The sequence below is a fragment of the Chlamydotis macqueenii genome, chromosome 8 (assembly GCF_036417535.1).
Source record: "Chlamydotis macqueenii isolate bChlMac1 chromosome 8, bChlMac1.mat, whole genome shotgun sequence".
NCBI classification, from domain to species: domain Eukaryota; kingdom Metazoa; phylum Chordata; class Aves; order Otidiformes; family Otididae; genus Chlamydotis; species Chlamydotis macqueenii.
In genome coordinates this window covers 22,785,457-22,811,211 of record NC_141563.1, presented here as the reverse complement: position 1 = coordinate 22,811,211, position 25,755 = coordinate 22,785,457, and the positions used below count along the sequence as shown (strand labels likewise).

The 25,755-nt window shown below is 37.9% G+C and overlaps 2 protein-coding genes across 3 annotated transcripts; one reads left to right on the top strand and one right to left on the bottom strand.

Moving 5' to 3' along the window:
• The first annotated feature begins 973 nt into the window (after positions 1–973).
• Positions 974–18,027, top strand: SPATA1 (spermatogenesis associated 1). 2 transcript variants are annotated; one of them, XM_086754127.1, is made up of 13 exons: positions 974–1,087; positions 2,010–2,116; positions 5,834–5,951; positions 7,971–8,024; positions 8,123–8,444; positions 8,546–8,794; positions 10,507–10,633; positions 10,779–10,839; positions 11,836–11,953; positions 12,472–12,597; positions 14,408–14,577; positions 16,542–16,640; positions 17,470–18,027. In XM_086754127.1, the coding sequence occupies exons 1-13, from the start codon at positions 1,052–1,054 to the stop codon at positions 17,581–17,583; spliced, it is 1,701 nt and encodes a 566-aa protein (XP_086610253.1). In that variant the 5' UTR covers positions 974–1,051; the 3' UTR covers positions 17,584–18,027. The 2 variants fall into 2 exon arrangements, with proteins under 2 accessions (XP_086610253.1, XP_086610254.1); XM_086754128.1 differs by lacking the exon at positions 12,472–12,597.
• A 1,342-nt stretch (positions 18,028–19,369) lies between these two features.
• On the bottom strand, positions 19,370–25,744 carry CTBS (chitobiase). Its single transcript, XM_086753985.1, has 7 exons — positions 25,573–25,744; positions 25,081–25,219; positions 23,899–24,107; positions 23,097–23,268; positions 22,440–22,537; positions 21,589–21,750; positions 19,370–20,583 (listed from the first exon to the last, which is right to left on the bottom strand). Exons 1-7 carry the CDS (start codon positions 25,702–25,704, stop codon positions 20,398–20,400), a joined length of 1,098 nt encoding a protein of 365 aa, XP_086610111.1. The 5' UTR covers positions 25,705–25,744; the 3' UTR covers positions 19,370–20,397.
• Positions 25,745–25,755: the final 11 nt, after the last annotated feature.

Genomic DNA, 25,755 nt, shown 5'->3' with positions numbered 1-25,755 from the left:
CTTGTGCTCAAGGAAAGGTGAATGAGAAGTAAGGAGGGGTACGAGGGAGAGCTGCTGAGGTGATGGGGAGAACAGCAAGGGCGTTCAGCAGGCTGAACATCTGAGGGAGGTTTGTGACCTCTGAGGGGTTGGGAAGGCCTTCAAAGTGAGAGCACTGAAGAAAGTAATAAAAAGGTTTTAAAGCAGAAGGAGGTAGATTTAGATGAGATATAAAGACACATTTTTTACAATTAGGTTAGTGGAGCACTGGCACAGGTTGCCCAGAGAGGTGGTGGATGCCCCATCCCTGGAAACGTTCAAGGCCAGGCTGGATGAGGCTCTGAGCAACCTGATCTGGTTGGAGATGTCCCTGCTCCTTGTGTGTGTGTGTGGGGGGGGTTGTACTAGATGACTTCTAAAGGTCCCTTCCAATCCTAATAATTCTATGATGCTATGATTTTAAGGTTAGGGCAGAACCATGATTCATAATTCACAAAAGGATTTTTCTGACATGGTTTCCTGTCACACTTGGGTTTCCTTGGAATACTGCGTTTGCCCAGCACAATGTTCCAGGCACGTGGCTTGTCTGCAGTTCACAATAATTGTCCCGTTATCAGCAATAAACCCAGACCCTGCAAGAATCCCATTTTGTGGAGATTTAGGTTTGTGTCTTTAGGAAAACAGTACAATTGTGTAGAAAATTATATACAACCAAAATATTCTTTTGAAAGGGGAGAAAATGTTAAGAGGAAATACTCCAGGGCAGATCTCTTGGATCTGCAGGGCTGTGATTTGGCAATTCCCCCAGTTACTTAGGTGATACTCACTTATGTAGAAGGTGTGGTTGAGTCTGTTTGTCTGCAGTTAGCTGGAAGCTTTATGCCTCAGCACAGAAACAACTTTTCCGTCTTCATAAATGGAAGGAAGAAAAGTAAATGAAAATAAAGAATATTAATGGACTAAACTTCTCTTGTAACAGATTATCAGGAAATTAATTCTTAAGAATGTTTAAATCAAAAAGAAAATTAGAAAGCCCACCTGGCATTCGCTGTGATCAAGTACAGGGACCAACATGTCGTTCAGCCAAATGAGACCTCAAACATCACAGGTGAGAGTTTTTGTACTTTTCCATGAAGATTTTTAAATTTCATAAATAAAAATAAAAAATACTAAAATAAGTGACACTGCACCGTTTCTAGGAGACCTGAGAGGAAAAAAAAAAAAGTGGTTTTAACATAGTATATATAGAAAGCATTGTTTTTTAGTTTATATTTAGTAAATCAGCAATTGCAGAAATATTTAATATAGCCTATTTGCATGGCTTCTAGTTATAGGGTAGTGTGTCATCCTTGTCAATACCATCTGATTTTCACTAAAAGTACCAAGACCTAGACATTAACAGTCCTAGACATTAACAGTCCCACAACTACCACAGATTTGAACACAGTCTAAGTGAACCTTGCTCAGATCAGGCTTAGTTATTATTTTTGCAGACATTACCAGTAGCATTTCTGTGCTTCCAAGGTAGCTAATATTATTAACAACTGTCAGAAATATTTTGAATTTTTTTTCTTGCTGCCAAGGTCAATTTGTGGTGTTGCCTGGATCAAGCTTTCAGGGCTTTTCATTTTTCATGAGATGAACAAAGGTAGGATTTCAGCTGAAGTATTCTTGCAACCATGACACACTCCAGTGTATCAGCTGGTTTTGATAAGCTCTGTCCGTTGCTGTCACAGTGACATACAACAGTAGCACAGGCTCTCTTTTCTCTTATTTGCATTGTTGAGCTTTTTCTAATGTGACTTATTTTGATGCTGTCAGCTGGCATTCGACCACAAATTGCTCTGCTTGTCAGTGTTCTCGCTATCTAGTCATCCTTGTCAGATAAAGCCTCACTCTTCTAGTCCATGTGCTAACATTAAAGAAACCATTCTTGTCTCCAGAAATTGAAAGTCCACCTAGGCAAAACAAAGTGTATAGGAAGAAGATTATAATATATCTACAGTTATGATCATCTCTTCTTCATTTAGTTGGTGGAGCTCCATGTTTTTTATGTCCCAGAAGAAGTGTGGAACTTCAAGCTGAATACAATTCCTGTAGCTCTTACTAGCAAATTCATCTCAGCTGGATTTATAAGGTGGGTATAGTCTTAGGCTTCATGTACATGGTAGCTCCTTTACATTGTCCTTCAGTTGTTTAGTCCAGCTGTTGTGCTATAGAGCACAGTTCCATCTGTCAGAAGAGACTTGTTTCTAAGGTTTCTGGAGGGTAAGTGGTGCCTGTGACTAGTGTTTCGTTTATTTGGGCTGTATCAGGCTTAGCTCCATTGTAGCCCTTGGTGTAGACCGTTGAAACACACTTCCAGAGCAGTGCTAGTGTTTCTGCAGAATGATTTATGTTGTGAAATGAGTCTTATATTCTTTCTGTCTCCTTGAGCCTGATTATCAAAATCTGGAATTCTTTTCGGCACTGGGCCGGCTTCGAGACAGAGTGGCTTGATGAAGAGAGGATAGCCTGTCGATTCCCAGGAACAGGGGTATGACGATCTGAGCTCTCTCCGTTTGAAGAAAGAGCTTAAGCCATGTTTCTCAAGGGGAGGCATTACAGCCCATGCAACCACCAGCATATCTTCTTTCTTCTTCAGAGGTGTTTCTGAAAGGTTGTGCGCTACACCATGTGCTATGTGTGCTCTCAGGTAGCTGTTTAGAGGTGAAAGAATACCCCACTTCTCAGTCCTAGGCCCAAACCCGGCACAGACCGTTGCAGTTTTAATCTTTCATGTCTTTGGCAGTTTGCTTTATACTCCTGAACACTTTACTCACAGGATCTGTGTGTATCTAGTGTGGTAAGAAGTTGTAGAAAAAACGAGTAATTTAAACATGTATTGAAATGGAGTTTTACGTGTACCTTGTCTGTTCCTGTGCAAAACCTGTCAATTTAGCTTAAACTTCAGGGAATATGGGTTTTAACTAATTTAAATTTAGGCTTGTATTGCCCACTTAAGACAATGTAACTGTGTAGCTGAAAAGATTGGCAGCAGTCAGGTATGGGCATGTAGGGCAGAATGTAGCCACTCTTACAGCTTCCTTTGTTGAAAGTCTGCTCAAAACCAGAGGAAGTAAGTGCATGTATCCATTTTGTTTGCTGTTGTAGTCTCCAGCAGAGGTGCAAAATACATGGTTGGAGTGGTAACTCCAAGTCATTTCATGTGACTGGACATCTGTCACTGCCCTCTGTTCTCTAGTGTAAGTTTATTTCACTAAGGTTCAATTCTAGAGCATCAACTTAAATTAGGATTCTCATTGATTTCAGTGGGTTTATTTCTGCCTGGGTATTTGTGACTTGCTAATGAGTGTTAAATAATTAATTATTCTATGGGTACTATGCAGTGATGCAGTACATTAGCATTAGTCTTAACTAGCACCCGGACCATGTATCCCTGTCTTTAAGATAAAAAAAAAAAAAAATTAAAAACTTCTGTTACTATAATCCAGGAGAGGGAACAGCAACATTGCTGTTTGACGTTGTTGATAGCACTGTCCAGTCAGCTTGACAATCCTAGTACTCTCTGAGTCAGCTTAACAAAGGATTCCTAGGTCTAAGTACAGACCACTTTTATTAATCATGAAATTAGAGGAAAATACTGAGTGTGTAATTGTCTATGGCTCTGAGTTCTTGTTCTCATGAACTTGATTTCTCAGTCTCTGTAATCTTTTATTTATTCTTCAGGCTTCACCACGGAAGCCATACTTTTGTTATTTCTACATGAGATGGCTGCAATGAACTCTAGTTTGCATTACTTCTAAAGGAACACCCTGAAGCAAATAACTCGAATGTGACTCATCTTCTGCTAGCCAGTGGCAGCAAGAAATACATTATTGTATGTTCCTAGCAGCTGCACTGGCAAATAATTTTTGAATACATTTCTGCCCTATATCCCAGGCTTATATACCTAGGTAATTTTCTCCCGTCATACATTGTAGTTACTTAGGTGTTTTATAAATGTTCATAAATGCCTTATGTTTAGATTTCCTTGCTGGTTTGGATGGGCATCGTCAGTGAAGGATGTGCAGTGTTAGAATTGCCTCTGAAAGAGCTTGCATTTATTGAACTTTGGAAGGCCATTCAAGGGCCTTCTCTGAGACATCAACGCAAAGAAGTTAGGTCATCTCTGTTCTCACATAAGACCTTGGAAGGATGTGTATTGAATTATGTATCCATCCTTCACATATTTATACATTTGAAATAAATTACATTTGGGCTGATATCTGCAGCAAGCATGGGAAAAAAAATGACTGGGGAAGAAATAAACAGGAGGTAAATATACAGGGACCAAGCAGTGTGGCCTAGATGTGTTTGCTCTGCAGACTTTGGTCCCCAAGGCAGATTTATGATCTTGAGGAGGGTCCTCTAAGTCCAGGGTGTTTGAAATAATGCCGGGGAAGCATTGTAGCCCATTGAAGTACTGTGTTTATGAGATGAAACCGAGGATGTTTTTACATAGCTGGAGTGTGAAAAGAAGGCATATAGGGCTGTTTGAAAGTGGAAACCAACCCTGACAGGTTAATGTTGAAGACCTGTCCAAGTTGAAGGGTTGGCACGTTCTTGTCTAGACTGTTTGCTGAGAATGGGATGTGCTATCCCCCAAAGCTTTGTCTGTGCATTGCTTGAAGAGTGATAGCTGCCTGGCCTAAAATCATGCTAAGTAGTATCCTAACACTTAATCAGCAGGCCTGAATTTGTTCCCTGGTTTATTTTATATGGCAGCATAGGAGCAATTAGAATTGCTTATGTTGTGCTGCAGAGCTTTTGTGTGCCTCTTGCACATTTGGTTTTATTCTGTTGAGATGCTTTTTATTCTCTAGTGATGTTTATACTGAGCTTATTACTTTAATATTTGCATGATTTCCAGTAGTACATTAAATGATGCAATTCCTATTTGGGTCAGCTCTCTCATACTCAAACTATGGTGGAAATGTTCACACTGCAGTGTTTGGTTTTGATTTAGAATACATTTGCATGTACACATGAACACACCCAACTGTAGATTTGTGTTGGAGAAGACAAAATCAAAGGAATGTACCTGCTACTTAAAGTGGGTAGTGATGAAGTCTCCTCAAGCCCTTAGCGCTTGAAGGGGTATGTCCTACAGTCCTAGAATGGCCCCATGAAACTTTGTCACCTATATAGAAATGCATGACTGTAGTTTCCAATGGTTTTGTTATTCATCTGCAGATGAGCAGGAGCATTCTAAAGGAGTCATTTTTAAATTTCAGCTACTTCCATATTCTCCCTTTGTATGGGGTTCCTAAAATATAGAATCATAGAATCATAGAGTTGGAGTTAGAGTTGGAAGGGACCTTTAAAGGCCATTTAGTCCAACCCCCCTGCAAGGAGCAGGGACATCCCCGACTAGATCTGGTTGCTCAGAGCCTCAGCCAGCCTGGCCTTGAACGTTTCCAGGGATGGGGCATCCACCACCGCTCTGGGCAACCTGTTCCGGTGTTCTGCAACTCGCATTGTTAAAATTTTTTTCCTAATATCCAATCTAAATCTACCTCCCTCTGTTTTAAAACCATTACCCCTCATCCTGTCACAACATATGAATGTTGTTGGTTGATGTTACAACAGCCCTTGCAGTACATTCTACCATAACGTGATACAATGTTCTGACACTACCACACCAAGACTCTCTGGCCTATATATAATTAGGTGCAGTTCCAGGATAAGAGTTACCGTTTTTGGTCATTCTGTTCATGCAAGCCAGCGTGTGTATAGCATTATCTTCCCCCTCTTACTAACTAGCCATCATTATTTGATCTTGCAGATGTATTAATGAATAACAACATTCTAGGGTGTCTCCTCACATCACATTAAGAGTGCTACGGGAGAAGCTTGGAGAGTACTTGGGTGGAGCTGCAGTTGCAGATAAATTCAAATTTTTAAAATGCATTGGGAAAAAACTAGCATTGGTAAGTTAATTTTTTTTTTCTTTAGTGCTCTTCTGCTTTACAGTGTAAACACAGATTTTGTTCCTGCAGATTAGATAGTATCACAAAAAAAAATAGAGATAACTTTAGGAGCACTGTTAGCATTTGTTTTTAAATGTGCTGAAGCATAAGCTCTTGTCAGAGCACATCTACTTACACAAATAGAAAGGCACAGCCGGACAGGTGTGTTAGAAACTTCCTTTAAATCGTCAAATGTAATTTGTTTCCATGCAATGAAAAGATGTAGTTTCGATAAGTCAATGGATTAAATATGACAAGTCTGGTTACATTTAAAAAAAAAAATCTGCCTAAGGTCATTATTACCAGTACAGGATTGGGAATATGGCAGTTGAAGAATTTGCAATGGAAGCTAAGTAAGTCAGAGTTCCCCCAATGGTTCCTGCTGTGACCTGCCCAAAAGCCTTTATAAGATCAGTCTCGGAATGAAAACTTCTCTGGATGTACGTTTGTGTTCCACTACTTAGTCCAGTAATACAGCCTGAGATGTACATAATCAAAAAGCTACATCTCTGAGCCATAACTGTTCCTCACATTGATTCTCTGTGTATTTCTATCCTACAGACTACAGCTAAAGATTAAATAAACTTGAAAATCAGTCCAACTGAAAGTTTGTTCTTGTAATACAGAAAGACTTAAGTAATATACATAAATATAGAATACCTTTTTCACCTCTCATTTCACGTGTTTCTCATGGATTTGGAAATTAATTACAAGTTGGAAATCTGGTGTCGTTCTTTATTTCATTTGTAGTTTAGTTATCACTAAAATGACGCACACAGAAAGCTACAATAAATACTAAGTAATGTGCAAAAACTAGGTGAGAAAACATGAAGAGAAGCTTAAAAACTGTGACACAATTTAAATCTGAAAGTGTGTGTATGTCTTCAAATAATTCAGGTCTTCTTAACTGGATGATAATAAGTAAGATGGTATATTTTCTTCCCCACTGATAGTTCTGACATAAATGGAAAAAATTTCTGACTTCCTTTAGAATGTCAGGAAATTAATAAAATATTTTACCTTAATAGAGAATTAAAGATACTGGTAGATACAAGTGAACATTTTTAGCGATAAATTAAAGATAGAATTTTAATTTGCGGTATTTACTGTTGCTTGATGTTTAACTTTCTAACAAAGTGTAAAGCAATAAACCAACTGACTGGTTTATTTGTTGTTTAGGGTCATGGTAACCTCATTGAATTACATCTCCATGACCAAATATTTGTTGAGTGTTTTTTTTCCCCCTAGACTTCTGTTTCACAACAGTAACGATGTAAGCAGTACTAAGAGCTGTACCCTACAAGGGTCTTTAAATGAAAAATAAACATAAGCCAAAGTAGTGTTCAGTTGCTCTTCCTTTTCTTGCATATAGCCTATGTATTTAACAGTGACTCAATGGCATTGCCTGGCCATTACTGAGAATAGAATTCAGTTGGAGCACATCCTTCAAAGACACATTGATTATCTTAGATTTTGTTTTCAGGAGGACTGTTGAAATCTGCAAGTGTATATCATACAAAGAATGCCCAGACAAACAATAAATATAAGAAGACATAGGAGAGTGATAGGTTTTTTTCCTATATACATTAAATATTTTGCAGTATTGTATGAGGTGAATAGAGAAAATTATGAGAGACTCAGCATTTTTATTCAGAGTCTGCTTGAAGCAACTTTTGGATCAGGTCCTTTGAACCATAAGAGAAGGTGCAAAGGATAAAAAAAATACTCATTACCTCTATGTACTTTTGTGGTTCTGATTGAGATTTTAAGAAAGAGACAAAACAAAGTTTAGTACCATGTCAGAAAATAGAATAGTAGTATATGTTCCTTCTTCCCCATGAGACCATTACAGAAGAAAGTACTGGTTACGGAAAAATGGAGTGTGTAAAGATGATGATAGAATACAGAAATTAAGTGATATGCAACATTATTGGTAAAAGACCATTTTATTGGTTATGCTTCTGTTCTATATCTTCGAAGGTGAAAGCAAAGCAAGAAGCAGAACTGGAACTGAAGTCATTTGCTCCTCCTTATGTATGTATTGAATGCCTTTTAAGATATCATTTTCAGAAACTTTTTACATTGTACATTTCCTCTTTTGTCCTGTCTGATGAATGTACTGCATATTTTAGGCACTTTATCCTGAATTATATTTATTACCTGAAGTGGGATACTTTGAAGATGTTTATCCATTATCATCATCAACTCAACAAAGACATCACTTTAATGCAGAAGCTAACAGATTTGGTAATGGATCAAGATTATCCAGTCTTCCACAACAAAAAGCTGAAAGAAGCAAAGAAAGCATGCAAAGCAGTGATCATTTGGAAAATCAGGAAGTGCACAGTCCTGTGGAATGGGGAGAGAAAGAACCTGTTCCAGTTTCGCGCACAAAACGTAAGCAAGACCGTAACAACGAGAGACAAGAAAAAAAGATACAGTTTGGAGAAAAAGGTAAGATTAACCAATACAGTGAAGGAGGAGAAGAATAAATATAATGGTTAATGTTTACAATAAAATAATATTTCTGTTTTCTAATATCAATTATTGTGCAGATCAAAATGGATCCAGTGGATGTCTCTTCACACCAAGTCATTCAAATCCCACAGATTGGGAGTCTGGAAGGAATGATATGGTGTTACAGACCTCTCAGCAAAATGAACTCAGCCAAGATCAAAAACAGCATAACACTCCTAAGGGGAATGACAAAGCCAAAGGAATTGCTCTTACTCTTCATGTAAACCACAGTGATGAACAAGGCCAGAATAACCAAACACCCCAAAATCACATTAAATATCCAAAGGGTACAACTGTTGATTGTCATCTTTTTGCTAAAGCATGCGTTTTAGAAAGTTGGCAGAGTAAAACTAAGTTTTGAGAAATCTGTAGTTAAAGCACGAGTTGGAACATTGCTATCCGAATAGTGTTCTAAGTTTTTAAATAATAATGTCTTTCAAAGAGCTGTGGTTTTACTTTGGATGAGTCCTTCTTTATCACTGTGTACTGATAGAGGGAAACACTTTTCTATAGTTGATGCATTTGCCTAATCTTATTTGTATGAAAAAAAAATACTAAGAAGCTACTGTAAAAATTGGAGGATAAAAGATCCCATAATTCAACAGCAATATTAAATGAAAAAAATCTTGTTATCCATATACCAGGGAAAGTGTTTATTTACTTCAACTTTCATTGTCATCTTATCCATGACTACATTACTACTGAAGAGGAAGTGTTTCCTCCGCTCTCTCCCATATAATATTTATTTATGTCCTATTGAACAGTGGCGTTCCTAAAACTAAGAGGTGAGAGAACTCTTTGAGCAGACTACACTGAAAATAGTACAAAAGTATGGAGGGTTTAAAGCACACATTAACTGGATAACAGTTCTGTGCCAAAACAGAAAATGTTGTTTGGAAGAGATCTGTTAACTACTACTTCCTTTAAAATTGAGTGTCTTATGGATACTGAGGGCCATTAAGTCCTTTCTTAATATTCCTGAATTTTTAGTGATTACCAGGAAAGAAATGACTGACACATTTCAATTGGATTTGAATGACTACTGCTGTATGAGCATCAAAGTGATAACATTAATTGTTTTTGAGGAAATACTTTTGAAAGACAAGTCTTAATACTTGAGTAGAATTTTACAGTTAATGTAAAAAAAGTGACCTTTATTCTTCTGCAAATTTTTAATCCATAATTTTTAAATAAGGCAATATTCAATTTTTTATAGGTATGGGCACCTTATAGATTTCAATTAGAATTATTTTCTGGATATCCAGCCCTTTGAGTAAGAAATCAAAAATGTGGATATTTTATTATTTGAGATGTGTCTGGAGAGTGTATTAGGAAAGGGTTTCGTGGATGACGTTTCAGTAATTTCAGTTTCCAGTCATAATCTCTCAAAAATAGCTTTGTCCCTCCATCATCACTGATTAGTAACTAATACTAAATATGAGACTGCTTAATGTACAAATATATGTTAACATACAGCTGAAAATTTTTCCATAACTTTATTTTGAATGACAAGGGGATGTAGGATTTTGTAGTAGCAAAGGTAAAGTCTGTCAGAAATTTTCTTTTGAAATATTTATTTTATATATTTTAAAGCAGCTAACATTTATTCATTAACATTTAAATGCAAAGCATTTTGCTTTCCCTTTGTTTGCTGGCTCCAGTTTGTAGGGGATCTTCAGTCTCTGAAAGGGAGAAAATGTTAGATAAAGAATTAGTTTAGAGAAGGTGAAATAATTAAGTAGTTTCCTTATCTGTGATAATATTTATTGTACTAGTTACCAGAATTAGATACAAATTCTCAAAACAAAAATACCTTTTTTAATTTATTTCTCTGTTCTGTTATTCACACAACATTTCCAGACCTCAGAGATAATGTTATTTATTGCATTGGTTCACTGAATTTCTAATACAGGTTGGAAAGTCCAGGCATTAACAGTCAAATCAACTTGAGTTTTGTGAGTATAATCTGTATATTTTGATCATGACTGTCCTGTCACAGAACTAACAAACACGGAAAATAATGGCCACCAAAAAGATACCAAACTAAGAAGAGACAGAACACAAGATGCTGGAATTCTAAAAATAATGGAAAACCAAACCACAGAATATGTATGCAAAAAACAAAGGTTAGTAAGTAATGATTCTGCTAAAATGATGGATAATAATAATTCATAGCTAAAAACTTATTTTACAGATTTCAAATAAATGAAAGAAAATGGAGGAAAAAATAATTATGTGAATTTTCACTTGCTTCCTTGATTTTATCTTTAGCTTGCAGCAATACAGAACTAGCAAGTCTATAGCTGATCCTGGTGGAAAACTGGATAATCAGGTGTGTTTTTCAAAGTAACCTGTTCTTAGTAATCTTGTGCAATAAATATGGTCCTCCACCTAGAAATAGTCTAATTTTATAAGACAGGTAACTCATTAGAAATATGAAATACTCAAAGGTATGTTTTTAAGGGTCATTGAGAAAAGTTAATTCATGCACTGCTACTTAGCAGATTTGCTAATGAAAAATCAACTATAAGAGTGAAATCATCAGAAGTTACACCTCTGTTATAGTTTAACAGGAACTACATATACAATAACTGTCCTGGTCTTATTAAAGTTAGCTGATTTATTTTTTTTTTTTACAATTTCTTGACAGTAACATTTTATTGTTTTTATTTGTGACATTTTTATAATTTCATATTTCCGATGGGATAAATTTGTCTTCTCTCAAGCCAAGCAAAACTTCTAATGAAAACTAAATTCCTTTAAAATATAGCTACGATACAGCGATAGTGTCAGAATAAGAACATATTTAGGAAGACTCAGCACCCACATGCAATCATACAGCATCATAGCCGTCACTGTTAACAAGAGCTCACCTGTGAGCTCTTGTGCAGAAGTGATTGTAGTGGAGTCTTATGAAAATAACAGTGAAATTGAAAATCTGCTATTATAAGTTTTAGTTTAGAAACTGGCAGTCCAGACTTCGTAAGCAATGAGCCAGATAGCAGTTTTAAGGGCCATTATTCCTGGTCTTGCATGGGAATGTCAGTAACTTGTGAGGTTATGGACATGGACAAGAACAATTAGCAATAGTCTATGTTTTTGTCTGGATGTTCTCTACGATGTAAGTGTTCAGTTTTCTGATTTTATTTGCAGAGGTCCAGCTGTTTGTAATTTAGTAGTCACTGGTACTGATAACAGAGTAAAAAGCTTAATGGGGAATGCAAATTCAGCCCTCCCATTCACTCAGGCTGCTTTCAGGGCATATGTCTAATCTAACTATTCAGGATTATGAGTTACCTACTTATAGTTGTGTTTTTTGACTCTACAGGCAGATGAAAACAAGCAAAATCATCTTACTTGTCTGAAAGAATATATTTTGCCTCCTAGTCCACCTTTTCTGGCACCTTCTATAAGTCCAGCTCAAGTTCCTGCAGTTCAGGCAACGAGTGAGTATATGATTCCAAGAAATTGCAAGGAAGTGAACATTTAATCAAGACTGAATAGTTAATGAAAATAGAAATATCTACTTTATGAAATAATTTGTATATGCATTCATTCACAGTATTGTTATAAATATTAATTTGTGGTTGGAAGATTCCAGACATTTATAATGCAGGAAATAGTCTTTTGGAGGCCTTTTTGGCTTCATGTGGCAAGAGTTTTCAATATATGCAGTGTATACATCTTAAATATATCATTTTAATGATACATTATCTAGGCATATAAAATGGTGTTTACTTGTGTGTGTGTGTATGTATGCCTGGATAAATGCTAGATTTCTCACTTTTCTAAAGCACCAGCCATTTCAAAAAGGTAGAGATAATTTATTAAAATAAAAGAATCTCTACTGTCCTGACAGAGCTTTTGGCCTGATTTATGATGGGTGCATTACAAAAAAATCTTGATTGATCCTTCCCACTTGCAGTATCCAGATGCTTGCTAAATATAATTGTTATATCTTTAGAAAACAAGATGGTAGAACAACTGCAACAAATGAAGACAGACAGAAAGCACATGGAAAAAAACAGAGAAGAACTGATTAAAAAAGCTAAAGGGCTACTGGAACAAAATAAGCTGAGGAGATATCATGGTATACTTTTAATTTATTTTGGAATTTGGAATGATTGAGAAATGACACTGAAACCAATATGAAAATGTTTGCCTCCTTGTTAGTGAGCTTAATTACAGAGAGAGCAGTTTGCTAACCAATAGTTCCAGAAAGGCTCATTTGTATAACAGCATGCTGCAAAGATTCAAGGTTGCAATGTTTCCTTCCACATTTTTTTGTGGCAGTCTCATAAATCGAGAAATATGCTGGCTTTTAGAAGCCATTCAAGTTGTATCCCTTGTACATACAGTGCCCAGAGAGCTACTGCAGGCCGGTTTGCTGCTTGAGGCCCAGGGCAGATATTCTAAACCTGCCTTTAGCTGATGCTTACAGAGGTTTTTACTGTGTTGATAGGGCTTCTAGTTAAATTGCCAGCATAATACTTTTTGTTCCTCCTGTCTAATGGTATTCAGCTTATTGCATGGAAGTTACAAGCCTGTCGTGACAAGCTTGACAAACTTGACAAACCTTTTTTTTTAACAAGATAAAATGTCATTGAAATCCCACCCAAACTCTCTTTGTAAAATTATTATTTTCAAGTGTATACTTAAACTATCCTCCCTAAGTCACATTCCAGTTATATAGAGATGAGGTTTAATCACTTTGATGTTTTGAGAGCATTCTCTTTGTACTTAAATACAGCTAAATCACTAGGAGTCTCAACTATTATTTCTAGCTTTGTTGAATGGAGAAGACAAGCCAATTCTTTCAGTTATTCTCTAGGGGCATGGCTACACTGTGCTCTGCAGCATGGTGAAGTTGTATTTTAAGAAAAACAAACTTGGGTACTTGAAGCAGTGAATCTGTACTAGCATGGAGCTGCAAGGCAAGCTAATTCAGCCTGCTGAGATAAGCCCTAAATGGCTCCTGCACTGTCTTAAATTGTTATCCCGTTAGGTAAAATAAAGGTTATCTCACAAGGATTCGAATAGCTTCTGCAGGTTCTTTAAGAAGCATCTTTACCTGTGAATTAGTTGTATTAGACCTGTAGAGTTTCATAATTAAGTGCATTTGCAAACACATTTCTTCACAAGGTATGAAGGGAAGAGCATATTCTGTAGAAGCAGCGATCCGGTCTTTATTTAATACCCTTGTAAGACTGCCGTGCTGACAGCACTCGGTTACGTACCATATAGTCCTCCAACAGCTAGGCTCTTTCTGGTAAGTTTCTGAGCAGCAGTTGTCCTGGTTTCTTAAAATATGCCTTGAAAGAAGGATTCATATAAGACACTTTGCAGGCTTCTGGATGTACATGGCAATAAGACTGCCACACCAGATGGGGGGGATTTATGTGCCAGCTGTTGATAGCACATTAACAGGATAGGAGGAATCATAGTTAAAGTGTAAAGGTAAATAACTGTTTCTCATAATCTTAAGACTTCTGTATAAAGCTAAGTTGTTAAAAATCTCTGGCCCTGCACAGCTCAAATTTTGCATAAATCTACAGTGCTAAATATTCTGCTGCAGTAAAGCTGTAGGCTTCAGACTGGGATGGTTATACCAGTCTTCATAGGTCTGGAACACTTACTGTGCAGCTGAAACCTGCATAACAGCCACGGTGAATGAAATGTTGTGTTACGTCTTGGTGGACAGATAGAGCCTTTTGTTGCAAATGATTGTGTGAAAATTCAGTTGCATTTATAGTGAATTTCTTTTTAAAGAAACCTACTGCCATGTTTTAATGTGCGCATTGGCCAACTGAATCTTGTGGGATCAGTTGGTCATTACTGTCTTCAACAGACCTTGTGATAAGGTAAGCAAGAGCAAATAGTATTACTGTTTTCCTTTGCAGTTCGAGAGGAATGGAAGAAGAAGTACTTTGAAACTAAGAAAGCTAGAGTTTCACTGGAGGATACTTTAAACAGACTGCAACAAGATTTAGAGCTTTACCACCAGAAATTACTCTTGCAGTTGGAAGCCAGAGGTAGTCGAAAACGACCAAACAATATGACAAACTCCAAGGTATTTACTTGTATTATTTAATCTCTCTTTTTACACAGCCTGTTTTTTTTTTTTTTTTTATAAAATATAAATTAAAGTAACAAATGAATCACCAACCAATGACTTGTAAACTAGCTTTAACATCCAAATATCCCTCAATTATTTGAGGTATAGAATTCATTCAGCCCATTCTTCTCAAAAAAGACTGAAGAAGTGCTTGAGTCTGAGCATTTGATTCTTTCTGCTTTATGTCTGTACAACACCTTCTCATAACAAAATCCCCTTTTCTTCAGTATGGTTAATTAATTGTTCAGGTCTATATTGTTCTCATCATCCCAAATTTCACATAATGCATTTTAGGTTGGAGGACAAGAAATGTGTCTGAGGCTTTTGGAGTGGGTTGCACCTGAACTGTTGTGCAACTGTGAGTCTTGCGTATCAAATCCTGGGACTTTCAGAGAGGAATTAAAAAAAGAAACGAGGGAAACACCGTTCCCAATAATTATATCTGCTAATTTTCTAAATGCATTCATGGAAGCAAGTCTGTTGGCAAATCTGCAGCTAGACTAGGAAAAATAAATGTCTCTTTCTGGTATCTGAAAGGTGGGAGAATGTACATACAATCTAAGAGTGTATATTATACACAAATATATATTATTTGAGCTATCTTAATATAAATATCTACGATACAAAAATATTAATAGGGTTGATATTACATTACTAGCTATGTTCAGATATGTTATCGCTCCTTTTGGGGAGGATATCAGGGTTTTTTTAGGTCTCTCTGGCTAGGCACAAAGAGGCCTTATATGAAGGATACACACAACTTAACATGCGTACAGCAGTTATTGGTTGGCTAGCACACACAGAAGATAGCTAGGATTTAATGAGCTATTAGGCTAAGCACAAGTATGCTCTCCACCCCTCAGGAGCTACGTGCTGGCCAGGCAGGCATCAGTCAGGTGGGAAGAGTCAGGCTGTAGGGAACAGATCCTGCTGTCAGTGGTTTCCCCGCTTCCACCAGCTTTGGCCTCACTGGTGACTCATCCCAAGGACACAGTCATTCCTCAGTAGCCCCCAACTAGTCTGACGGCCCTGCCTGTTTTTTCCCTGCATGACTGTGCACCCTTCATTCTTTCTCAGTGGTCTGAGCCAGGGTTACACAGCTGTGTGGTGTCAGAGCTGGGACTTGGACCCTTCTATGGAGGCAGCTTGCACCCCTGGGTGGGAAGAAGCTTACAGCAGCAGCTGAGATGAGAGGCTACAGATACTGCTTAATGACTCCTTGTAGGGGCAACTTTATGGCATAATTTGCTTCAGCTGGCACCTTAATAGCATTTTTAAAGGCTTGGAATATCAAGAGATTACCACACCTCTCACTCCTACACCTTAGTGTTATTGACCACAAGGGACCATGGCTGATTTACGTGAGCTGAGTACATTTTGAAAACCTGAATTTTGGTTTTACAGGTTAATTCAAAGCTAGGCTCCACCCCCGGCCCCTGCAGCTAGTGCTGAAATGATGTGCTATATACCAGGAGTTTATCTGCACTAGGCACTACCTGAGTGTAGCAACCTCATCAATAAATGTACTGTGACACAGTGATGCTAAGCCTGTGAGGAAAAAAAAAAAAAGAAAGCACCATGATTTGAATTATGCCTTTTTATTGTAAATGGAGAGTAGCCATAAAAGATAATTGCAAAACACCGTGCAGGAGATCAGATCTGGATCTCAACTTCCCAAAGCAACAGGGAGTGGAACAACCTCTGCACCCAGCTGAAGGGCTGGCAGCAGAAGGGAGAGCAAACTGCTCTTGGAGAGCAAACTGCTTACAGACCAGAGACGGCTCAGCACCCATTAAGGACTGGAAGAAAGCAGGGGAGTGGGAAAGAGTTTATAGAGGAGTGTTTCTAAGTGGTGAAGTAACACCCAATGAATGCAGAGATGCACTAATGCTGCACTTATTTGTTGTTGTTTCATGTAGAATTACACAATCATCCGGATTACTACAGTGCAGCATGAACTCAATCAACTGAGAAGGAAGCTGGATGATACAAAAATGAAACTCATAATAGAAATTAAGGTACTCTGCCTTTTAATTAAAACAGTCAAAATGTTACTTTGTATGAGAAAACTTAGATCTTCCCAAACATTAGATGATGTAAATATTTGCTAAACAGTTCTTGGTTTTTGCTGTTAGTTTTATGCTGTTAGTTGTCACTGTAACTTTATCACTTGAGCCAAATTACTCTGTAACACCAGGTTATTAGATGATTTTGAATGTATGGCATTCCAGCAACTTAGATTTTTTCAAGGTACTATGTAAGCTAAGCTTCACAATCTCTTTCATTAAATTCCCGTTCCACTCAAAAGGTAATTGAAGGAACATACTTGGTGAGGCACTGATCACTTGTAGGCCATGGCTAAGTGAAAAAAAAAATGTTAAGGGAAGAAAAAAAAAAAAAAAAAAGACAATGGCTTTCCAAGCAGATGGCAGTCGTCTTAATCTACTTTATTCCATACCAGTGCTGCCTATGGCACCCTTTGGAAGGAAGATGATGGTATAGGCCTTCACGTTGGATAGCTTTTCAGCTCTGAATGCTTGAAAGAGGAGTCCTCTACATCACAGAGATTGCCCATGCTCCTGTTTACTGTGTAATCTAGGGTGGACGTACTTGTTATACCTCCTCCATTGTATAACAAGGAGTGGAAAGAACAATGAATTTCACAGTTGTCTCTTAAAAACACCAAGGTGAAGTACAGAAGAAAGTAGTGCTAGAACTAGGCTATCTACCTCTAAGAGGCATCCTCTGTTCAGCCATCCTGTATAAAATTCAGTCTTAGTTATATAAACTCATATGCGTGTCAGCTTCCTTAAATTGCAATTCCTTAAATTATTGGCTCTTCTGCAGATGAGAAAGCAAGCAGCATCTGATTTACGAGCACTGAGAGCGGAACTGACACAGAAGAAGATTCATTCAGCTTTAATTCTCCAGTCCAGAAAAGTCAGGAATTTAAGAGGATGACATGACTTTAACATCTACACTGTAATGTATATAGAAACTCAGAATTTCAGAGCATTTGTTTATATGTTCTTGAAGTTATCTTATAAAAAGACATCAACTATATAAATGTTCTAGAATTTATATATTAGGCTACTGAGGTATTGAAGCTGATGTCTTTTTAAATCTCTTACTGCAAGATTAGTCAGCTACTTAAACATACATTTAACCTAGTAATGTGTCTAAAACAAAGCTAAGTTATTTTAAAAGTGCAAATTAGTGAATTGTGTAACATCACATTGGTATACTGATGTTCTTTCATTAACAAATTACCTGCTAAGCAAATAAACCTATAATCTGTAACATCCTGTTCTTATTTTCAGGCATGCACATTAAATTTTTGGAAAATTATTGAAATACATATTCTGTAGAACTACAGCAACAGTAATCTTTTATTTAGCTATTTACTGAAATATATTTTTGTCATTATGACAATCTATAAATTACCAATGTATTATTATCATATTAATATAAACAAAGTCTCAGATAATCTCACCTTATTTCGTATCTAGCCGTTTTTCTTCCCTCTCTTATTAGGAAAGCCACATGGACCTTCTGTAGTTAGTGGAAGGGGCAAGCTTTGTCTTGGACAAGCGGTAGTGATGGTGCTTGTCCTCACAGTATTCCATATTCTGTTTTTCTTTAAGTTCAGGCTCATCCATGTGCTTAGTTCTCTGAAAGAGCAATCAGAAACCTCTTCTAATAGTATTTTTTTCTAGCTCTCCTGTTTGCCTCTTTGCAGGACCAGATGTTACTACGTTAAGCAGAAGAGTAACCTGTTAGGAATTAATGCCAGCTGAAAAGCGGACAAGGCTATAATTATTACTGGAAGTGAAACTCTTAATAGGAAATCAGTAATACAGTAAGAAAATGATGCAGCTCTCAAAAGGACTAACTTCCCAATGTCTAGAGTCAAACCACCCATTATACAATTAGTTTTCTTAAAGACAGGATTTAACAAAGATTTTAGTGCTTAAGTATTAAACTAATTATTAAAACTGCAACCACTTTTGCTCAATTCAGGATTGAATCCTACATCCTGTATTTCAGAATTGTGTCTTATTTAAGACACAAGAGCAGGCAACTAGCTACTGGAAAAGCTGAACCTAAATTAAAAAAAAAAAGTAAATTAAAAAAATGAACTCATGATTCTTGACTGCTACAGGAAAGGCAGTTTTATTATAAAGTCCTCTGGCCTTCAGTTAGGATTTTGTAGGTCTGATCATCCAGCTCCAGAAGACCTCTTAATTTCACAAATATCTCTCACAGATAAAAAGTAATACAAATTCTGAAGTATCTATACGTCAAATAAATTTATCAGTTTCTCTATAACCTGCAGACCACAGTTCTAGTGAAGAGCCCTCTGATTTTCCAAGGGAATTTTTTTTCTTTATGTATGTGAGATGCTTTCCATCACCTGTATTACCAAGCAGTCAGACACTCCAAGGAAGCCGTCTAGGCTTCTCCTCAGTAGCCATTATGGTAGTGCTGCTATTCTGTGGTGTTTTCCCAGTAACTATTTAGCAAGGTTAAAAAAAAAAAAAAAACCAAACCAAACAAACAAGCAAAAAACCCCCACAACTGACTACATATATCTAATTAAATAAATTGTTTAATTAATGGAGTCACTTGAGCAGAGTGCGGCTGCACTTTAGTCTGGTTGTGAAACAGTTCTGAGAAGCAGAGAAGCAGTGTGGGCTGTAAGCTGTGGAACAAGTAAAGCATAATCAGAAAACGTTGTTTACCAACCTTAGTGAACATAGCATTTTATTTAACAAAAAAAATTCCTGTAACCACCAGTCAATCTTTCCATCACTACAGGCATTTTTTTTTTTTTTAAGTTACATAATTTCTCTGGGCAAATTATTTTATGAAAAATATGAAGTAGAAAGAAAATGGAACCTCATATTATCTCAGAGACAACACCACATAAAGACAAACAACAGGCTACAGAATTAATCTTAAAGTGTGTGGAAAAATACATATGTAGTTTATTAAATAAGCTTCTGAGTTCTAGTATTCAGGAAGTAAAGATGTTTGAAATGGAAGAAAACATCATCCAAATCCTCTCCATATTATTGTTCCCTCTTCAAGATGAGGTCCAAGATTTTTGGCTATTGAAACCAGGGAATTTACGTGACACACAGTGAAACTGCAGTTTATTGAATATTCCTTTCTAACAAGTCTGATAAAAATCTTAATGGCAACTAATTCATGCTACATAATTTCTTCAGTCTATAAAATATTCTAATCTCCAGAAGAGCAGCCAAGTATGAGCATAAGTTTCACCTGTTTGCATGTATGCAACAATCTGTCTCTTCAGTATTCTGTGTTTAATCTGATTCAAGAGTGACTTAGCTAAAATAGAGGTGGGAGTGGGAAGTTAGAAAGCTGAGACTGCACCATGCAAGCCCAGAATGAATACTTGCTGCACCAAGCAGCCTTAGCAAAGCATGATGAGATTGCCCCTTTAACTCCACCACTTGGTCTTACCCGCTACCAGATACACACTGGGTTCAAGCTTTAACCACCTTATGGTAGTTGTGAAAAATGAAAAAAATGAGCAGTCTTTTAAAAAAGATGCTGCTAAAGCAACATTGGAACTTTTTAAAGAATGAAAATATGGCTTTGCATACAAAATAACAAGATTAATTTGGCTAGTTCTCAAAGTTTTTATAGTCATGGTATATTTATATACAGTAAAAATCTGTGATAGTATAAGCTATAATAAAAAAATCACTGATTTTCATCATTCTAATTCAAGGGTTTGCATAGTTCTTATGGTGTCAGGGCTTGCCACATTGCTTTAGTTTGTTGTTCCGCTGCAGCCTCCCCGGAATAGTCAAGGCTATTTCCGTTCCACATGCCAATGCCCCTTAAACCTCGATTCTTCACATATGCTGCTTTTAGAGAGATGCTGCGAGGGTCATCATACCATACTTGGTGGAAGTGACCAAGAGAATCCTAGAAAAACATATAAACACTAGTGTCAGTGTCTACCTATCTATACAAACACGACACATTGAAGTTCATTGAGTTTCGATTACATTTTCTGTTGAATGCAGTGAAAAGTACAATTAAAAACTGAGATATAGAAGCTATGTAGATTTACATGATACTTTCCTGATTTACAAATTATTTTTCACACAGGACAATTAAAAATTTTAGAGTCAAATACTTACTTGGCTATTTTTTTTACTTGTAGAATCTAAGTTATAAAATGGTGACACATTTTAACTGAAGTTAGATGAAAAGACAGCTAATTTGTATTTTAATAATTCTTAAAAGTATAGCTAAAACCTCAGATACACTATCTATCTAACAGGTGAATTTAGCTAGAGATTAAGTGCTTTTTTCAGCAATAAACCATTTATAAAATGGTTATAAAATTTTGTCAAAGTTATGTTGCTTTGACCTGATAATTGCTTACAACACCTTTAATCATGTACATGTGAAACTTAAAATTATGTCTAAAGAAACAAGATTAAAGGCATACACTGTGTTGTTCATGTAAGCACAATCATTCATGGACCCTTTCACTATGTCTGTGTAGAAACCAAATGCAGAAGAGAACATGCATGCAAGCCACTGGATTAGAAAAACTTAACAGCTTCTCAGAATCTGTTTCAGTTTAAATCAATCATCAACTCATTAAAGTAACTATAACAGTGAAGGATGGACCTACAGGATTTCTTGGATGTGCCAAAACGTCCTTTCTGACATGATACAATCTCTTGAGAAAACTGCAGAGTAATAAAGATCTTACTACTCCTCTAGTCTTCAATCACTGCACCCCTCTTTCACACTAGAAATTCAAGATATGGAAATCTAGCCATCCTTCACTACACAAAAAAAAAAAGAAGTAGAAAACACAAATGGAACAATCTAACCCTGAAAACTTTATAATCAAAGAACTATGGTTCATGAACGTTTACACCACAACACATTGTCTTATAAAGAGATACTTACCTTGTATTCATAAAATGGAGATTTCTGTACCTCATCCCACAGCACCCCTGAAAGGGAACTGTTCACCTGCTTCATGATCACTCCAAAGGGGACCTGACGCCCTGCAGCGTCACTGCAAGGAGCCCCACGGAAAGGTACTTTGGGAAGGGAACAAACATGCTCCTGCAAAAAAAAAGCAGAAGGCATGAGTTTCACGTTACATAGCTTTATTGAACTCCAAAATAGCAGTACAGCCAAGAACAAAGTCACAAAAGGCACTGGGGTCTCAAAAATCCCAAATCTTCAAGTAGCTCTGCCATACACACTATTTGTAGACCAAAGTAAATTAAAACAGTTAAGTTTTGTTTACTCTGTAGTAATACAGGATTGGATGGACATCATTCAATTTATGCAGCTGTCTTATCTTTTCCACTTTTAATTCACTCTTACATTTTTCCTAAGCATAGTGTTGAAACTCCATGATTTATCCATAAACTGCTGTATTTTAACAGTCATAGGCTTGCTGTGGTTTGATGCATCTAGTCTTTGAGCAGAGAGCCTAGTGACCGTGTTGAGAAGGCAGACAGAAGTGTGGTAGTGCCTTTGGATATAATCTCTTCTATAGCTCCTTAGTCAAACATGGTGCTTGGGTATCATGGGTTGCCTAGGGAGAGATAAAACGCCTTGTTTGGTAACACGCTGCTCATCAGTTATCGGTTAAGCAAAAGTCTCTGTCTTGAGTCTCAGCTTTATGCTCTTTTCCATCAGACCACAGTATTTCCTAATCCAAAAAAAGGATCACCAGAATCTAGCTGGCTCTTTCCAGGGAGAAAATTAACAGCACCATTGCAAATGAATAACCTTCATCTTACCTTAGACAGGTTTTGGCAGACATAGTCATAGCCATACCAGGGGACACCCATCACAAGCTTCTTAGGATCAATGCCCATAGTAATGTACTCTTCATATCCTAGTTTTGAAGAAAATAAAAATTAAGATGCATTATTGCATTCTTCCCATGCTTTTTATTCTTATGACTAATCTAAAGCCAGAGCCACTACAGGACTTGCACGATCCCCAGACAGAGGCCGCGGTGGAAACTCTTCTTTACCTCCCACCTGTATACTCCTGCACTTGCTCCGTTCACATCCCAGGAACTGCTCTAGTTGCTCACGCCTAAAACCAGCTGCCCACAGCAGTGGTTCACAAGGACGAGAGGCAAATGTTTCAGGTTCTTTGCAAGCCCAGGCAGACACCATTGCTTTGGCTGCCGTTTGTCATTTTAAAAGTGTTCTTCACAATCGTGAGAGCTAGACAATTACTTTAAAATTAACAACACACAGCTGCTAAAGGTCTCTCTGTAGTGTCATAAGGATCTGAGATACTATTTTCACATTGGGACAACACACGTTTGAGCACACTCAAAAGCCTTAATACAACCAAAAAACTTGGCTAAGAAATGGCAATCTTGTCTATCCATGTGAATGAACAGAAATGTTCTGACTCTTGGGGAGGCATTTTGTCCTCACCGACTAAAGTCTGCAAGTAAGGAGCATTGGCTTTTGCAATACAGTCTGTCCAGATCTGGCTCTGTTCGTCATAGGACATCACAAATAAGAAGTCACATGCATCTGCAATCCCAGTGTAGTTGTAGCACCTTTTGTCTATGCATGCTGGAGACCAAGCCACATCAAATGTTACCTGAAGGAAAAAGGCACAAGTTAATACTATGTATGGCACTTAGGCACTCTGGTTTTCTCTTTAAAAAAAAGCTGTAACTTCTAAAGACAGTATTTCCCAGATGCTGCACAGTGTTTAACACACAGTTGTACTGACGAACTACAGGAGAAGCTGCTCGGCTGATAAAACAAACATGAGATAATAAACAGTGAGTGCCCCTGTTAGTGAATTCAAAACACCAAAGAAATTAAAATACAACATGAAAACCATCTGATCAAGAATATGAAGCATGATGCAAATCCTTAGAACGTTAGTGACGAATTTACCAAAACACTGTCAAGCTTTTGCTCCAGAAAGCTGCATTTGCCCTACTTTCAAAGATTCATTACGCTATACTAATAACTGCCAGCTCACACACAATAACATTCTATCTACGAATCTCAGTGAAATCCTTCTTCCATTTAAATTCATACAGGTCAAAAAGAGTAATTCTTATGATAGTATATAATAGCTAACATTCATAATTAACCATTCATGAGAATATCATGCTTTAGATCTGCATAATTTTTTTCATATTCATATGCTAAACAGCATTCTCAAAATTCCTTATATTTCATAAGATAAAGTTTGTATAAAGAACATTATTATTACCTGTGATCCTGGAATTTCTCTGTGAAAAGCATCTGTAGTTTCTTTAACAAGCTCTGTTAATGCATAATACTCAGGGGAGGTTTCATTAACTTCTTGCTCTATATCTATGTTGATTCCATCCATATACTGTTTTTTTGCAAGGTCCACCTGTTGGGATATCCATGCTGCTCTTTTAGCAGGATCAACAATTTCCTTAAGAGGTACATCACCTAGACAAGAGGCCTTCAAGAGTTAACATGTATTTGCACACTGTGATAGTAAGGAGGAAAGGTTTGTCTTACTAAACCAACCAACATAACCACAAAATAAAAACTCCCCACACCCATACTGGTAAAATACAAAGGAGTCAACTTTTTTCCCAAGCATAATTTTGAGAACCCACCCCAGAAGAGCTTACGAAGCTTCTTTGAGACAGTGGTGTTTAAAATTAAGTTCATTTTGGATTTTTTTTGCTATCGTTTTCATCTCCCTACTTCTGCTTAGTATTTTTTTAGCTACTGTAAACTTCCTTTCTTGAAGTCAATTTACTTCCAGTATTTCCAGGGAGCCAGAGGGACTGTGTCTTACTGTTTCAATAAACATACTTTTACATTTAACCTTTGTTGTTTTCCACATTGTGGTCTTGGATTACATTTTTGCCTCAACGGAGCCAAAACTTGATTGCAGCATGTGAGCACAGCTCGACAAGATGGACTTTGTCTTTCTAATCAGCATTTGTACCTACACAGAGTTCCTGAGTCCTCATGTTTTAAAACTCAACGACTTCCTAATACAGAGGGATTGATTTAAGGGAAAAATACTAAAAATTACTTGCAGTCCCTGCCCTTACCCTGTCTGGGCACTGCACATAACATGCAGAACGCAGAACCAGCTATCTACTACAGGCCTTTCCTTGCCTCCCCTCCTCCATCACGGTAGCTGTTATGTTCCCTGTTAGAGAATTTTTATTTAGATGTCACTAATGACCGCTGGTTTTCTATTTAATACCCTGCACACCAGCATGTGCCAAATGTCAAGGTATTATAGTCCGGTGTGCATTATCCCCTTATTAAGTAATCCTCCTACTGATTTTTAATGCTTTGCATACACGTAAATGTGAAATGTCCAGGTATTGTAGCCCTGTGTACATTCTGTTTTTATTCATGACTCACTCCAACATCCACATTCCACATCGGAACCGACCTTTCAGCACCACCCTGGAGCCTTTGGAGTGCGCGTGGCACAGCAGCTCCGGGTCGTACTTTCCGAAAGCTGCCACAGTTGTAACTTTTGACCAGTCGTAGGATCTCCAGGTTTCCTTTCCCACATCGAACACGAAGACCTGGAAAAGGGTTAAAAAGCACCCGCAGTAACCCCCAGCACCCGTCAGCAGGACGATTATTTCCCGCAAAGGGAGGTGACCCGTGTTTCTGGAGAGCCGCTCCCGCGCCAGCAGCCCCCCAGGCCGGCGCGCCGCGCAAACCCGTCACAGCTCTGACATCTCCCCGTAACGCACATGCACCTATTTTTTTTTTTTTTTCAAATCTGCCCGACTCTAATACAGGCAATTACAGCAGGGCGGCGGCGCAGGGTGTGCTCGCCACGCTGCTAACCGCGCAACCGCCGCGGCACCGGCCCTTCCCGCCGCGCCGCTCTGCCCAGCCCCGGGGCCCGCAGCCGCCGGGAGTCGCGCACCTCGAAGCTACCGGTGCCCGTGACGGGGTGGCAGAGCCGCGGGTCCTGGCAGGGGCACGCACCGGCGGCGGGGCCGCTCAGCAGCTGCAGGAAGCCGAGCGCCAGCAGCCACCAGCCCCACGGCCGCCCCATGGCCGCTCGCAGCTTCCGCCCTGCGGACCGGCTGTGCCGGCCGGGGGGGCG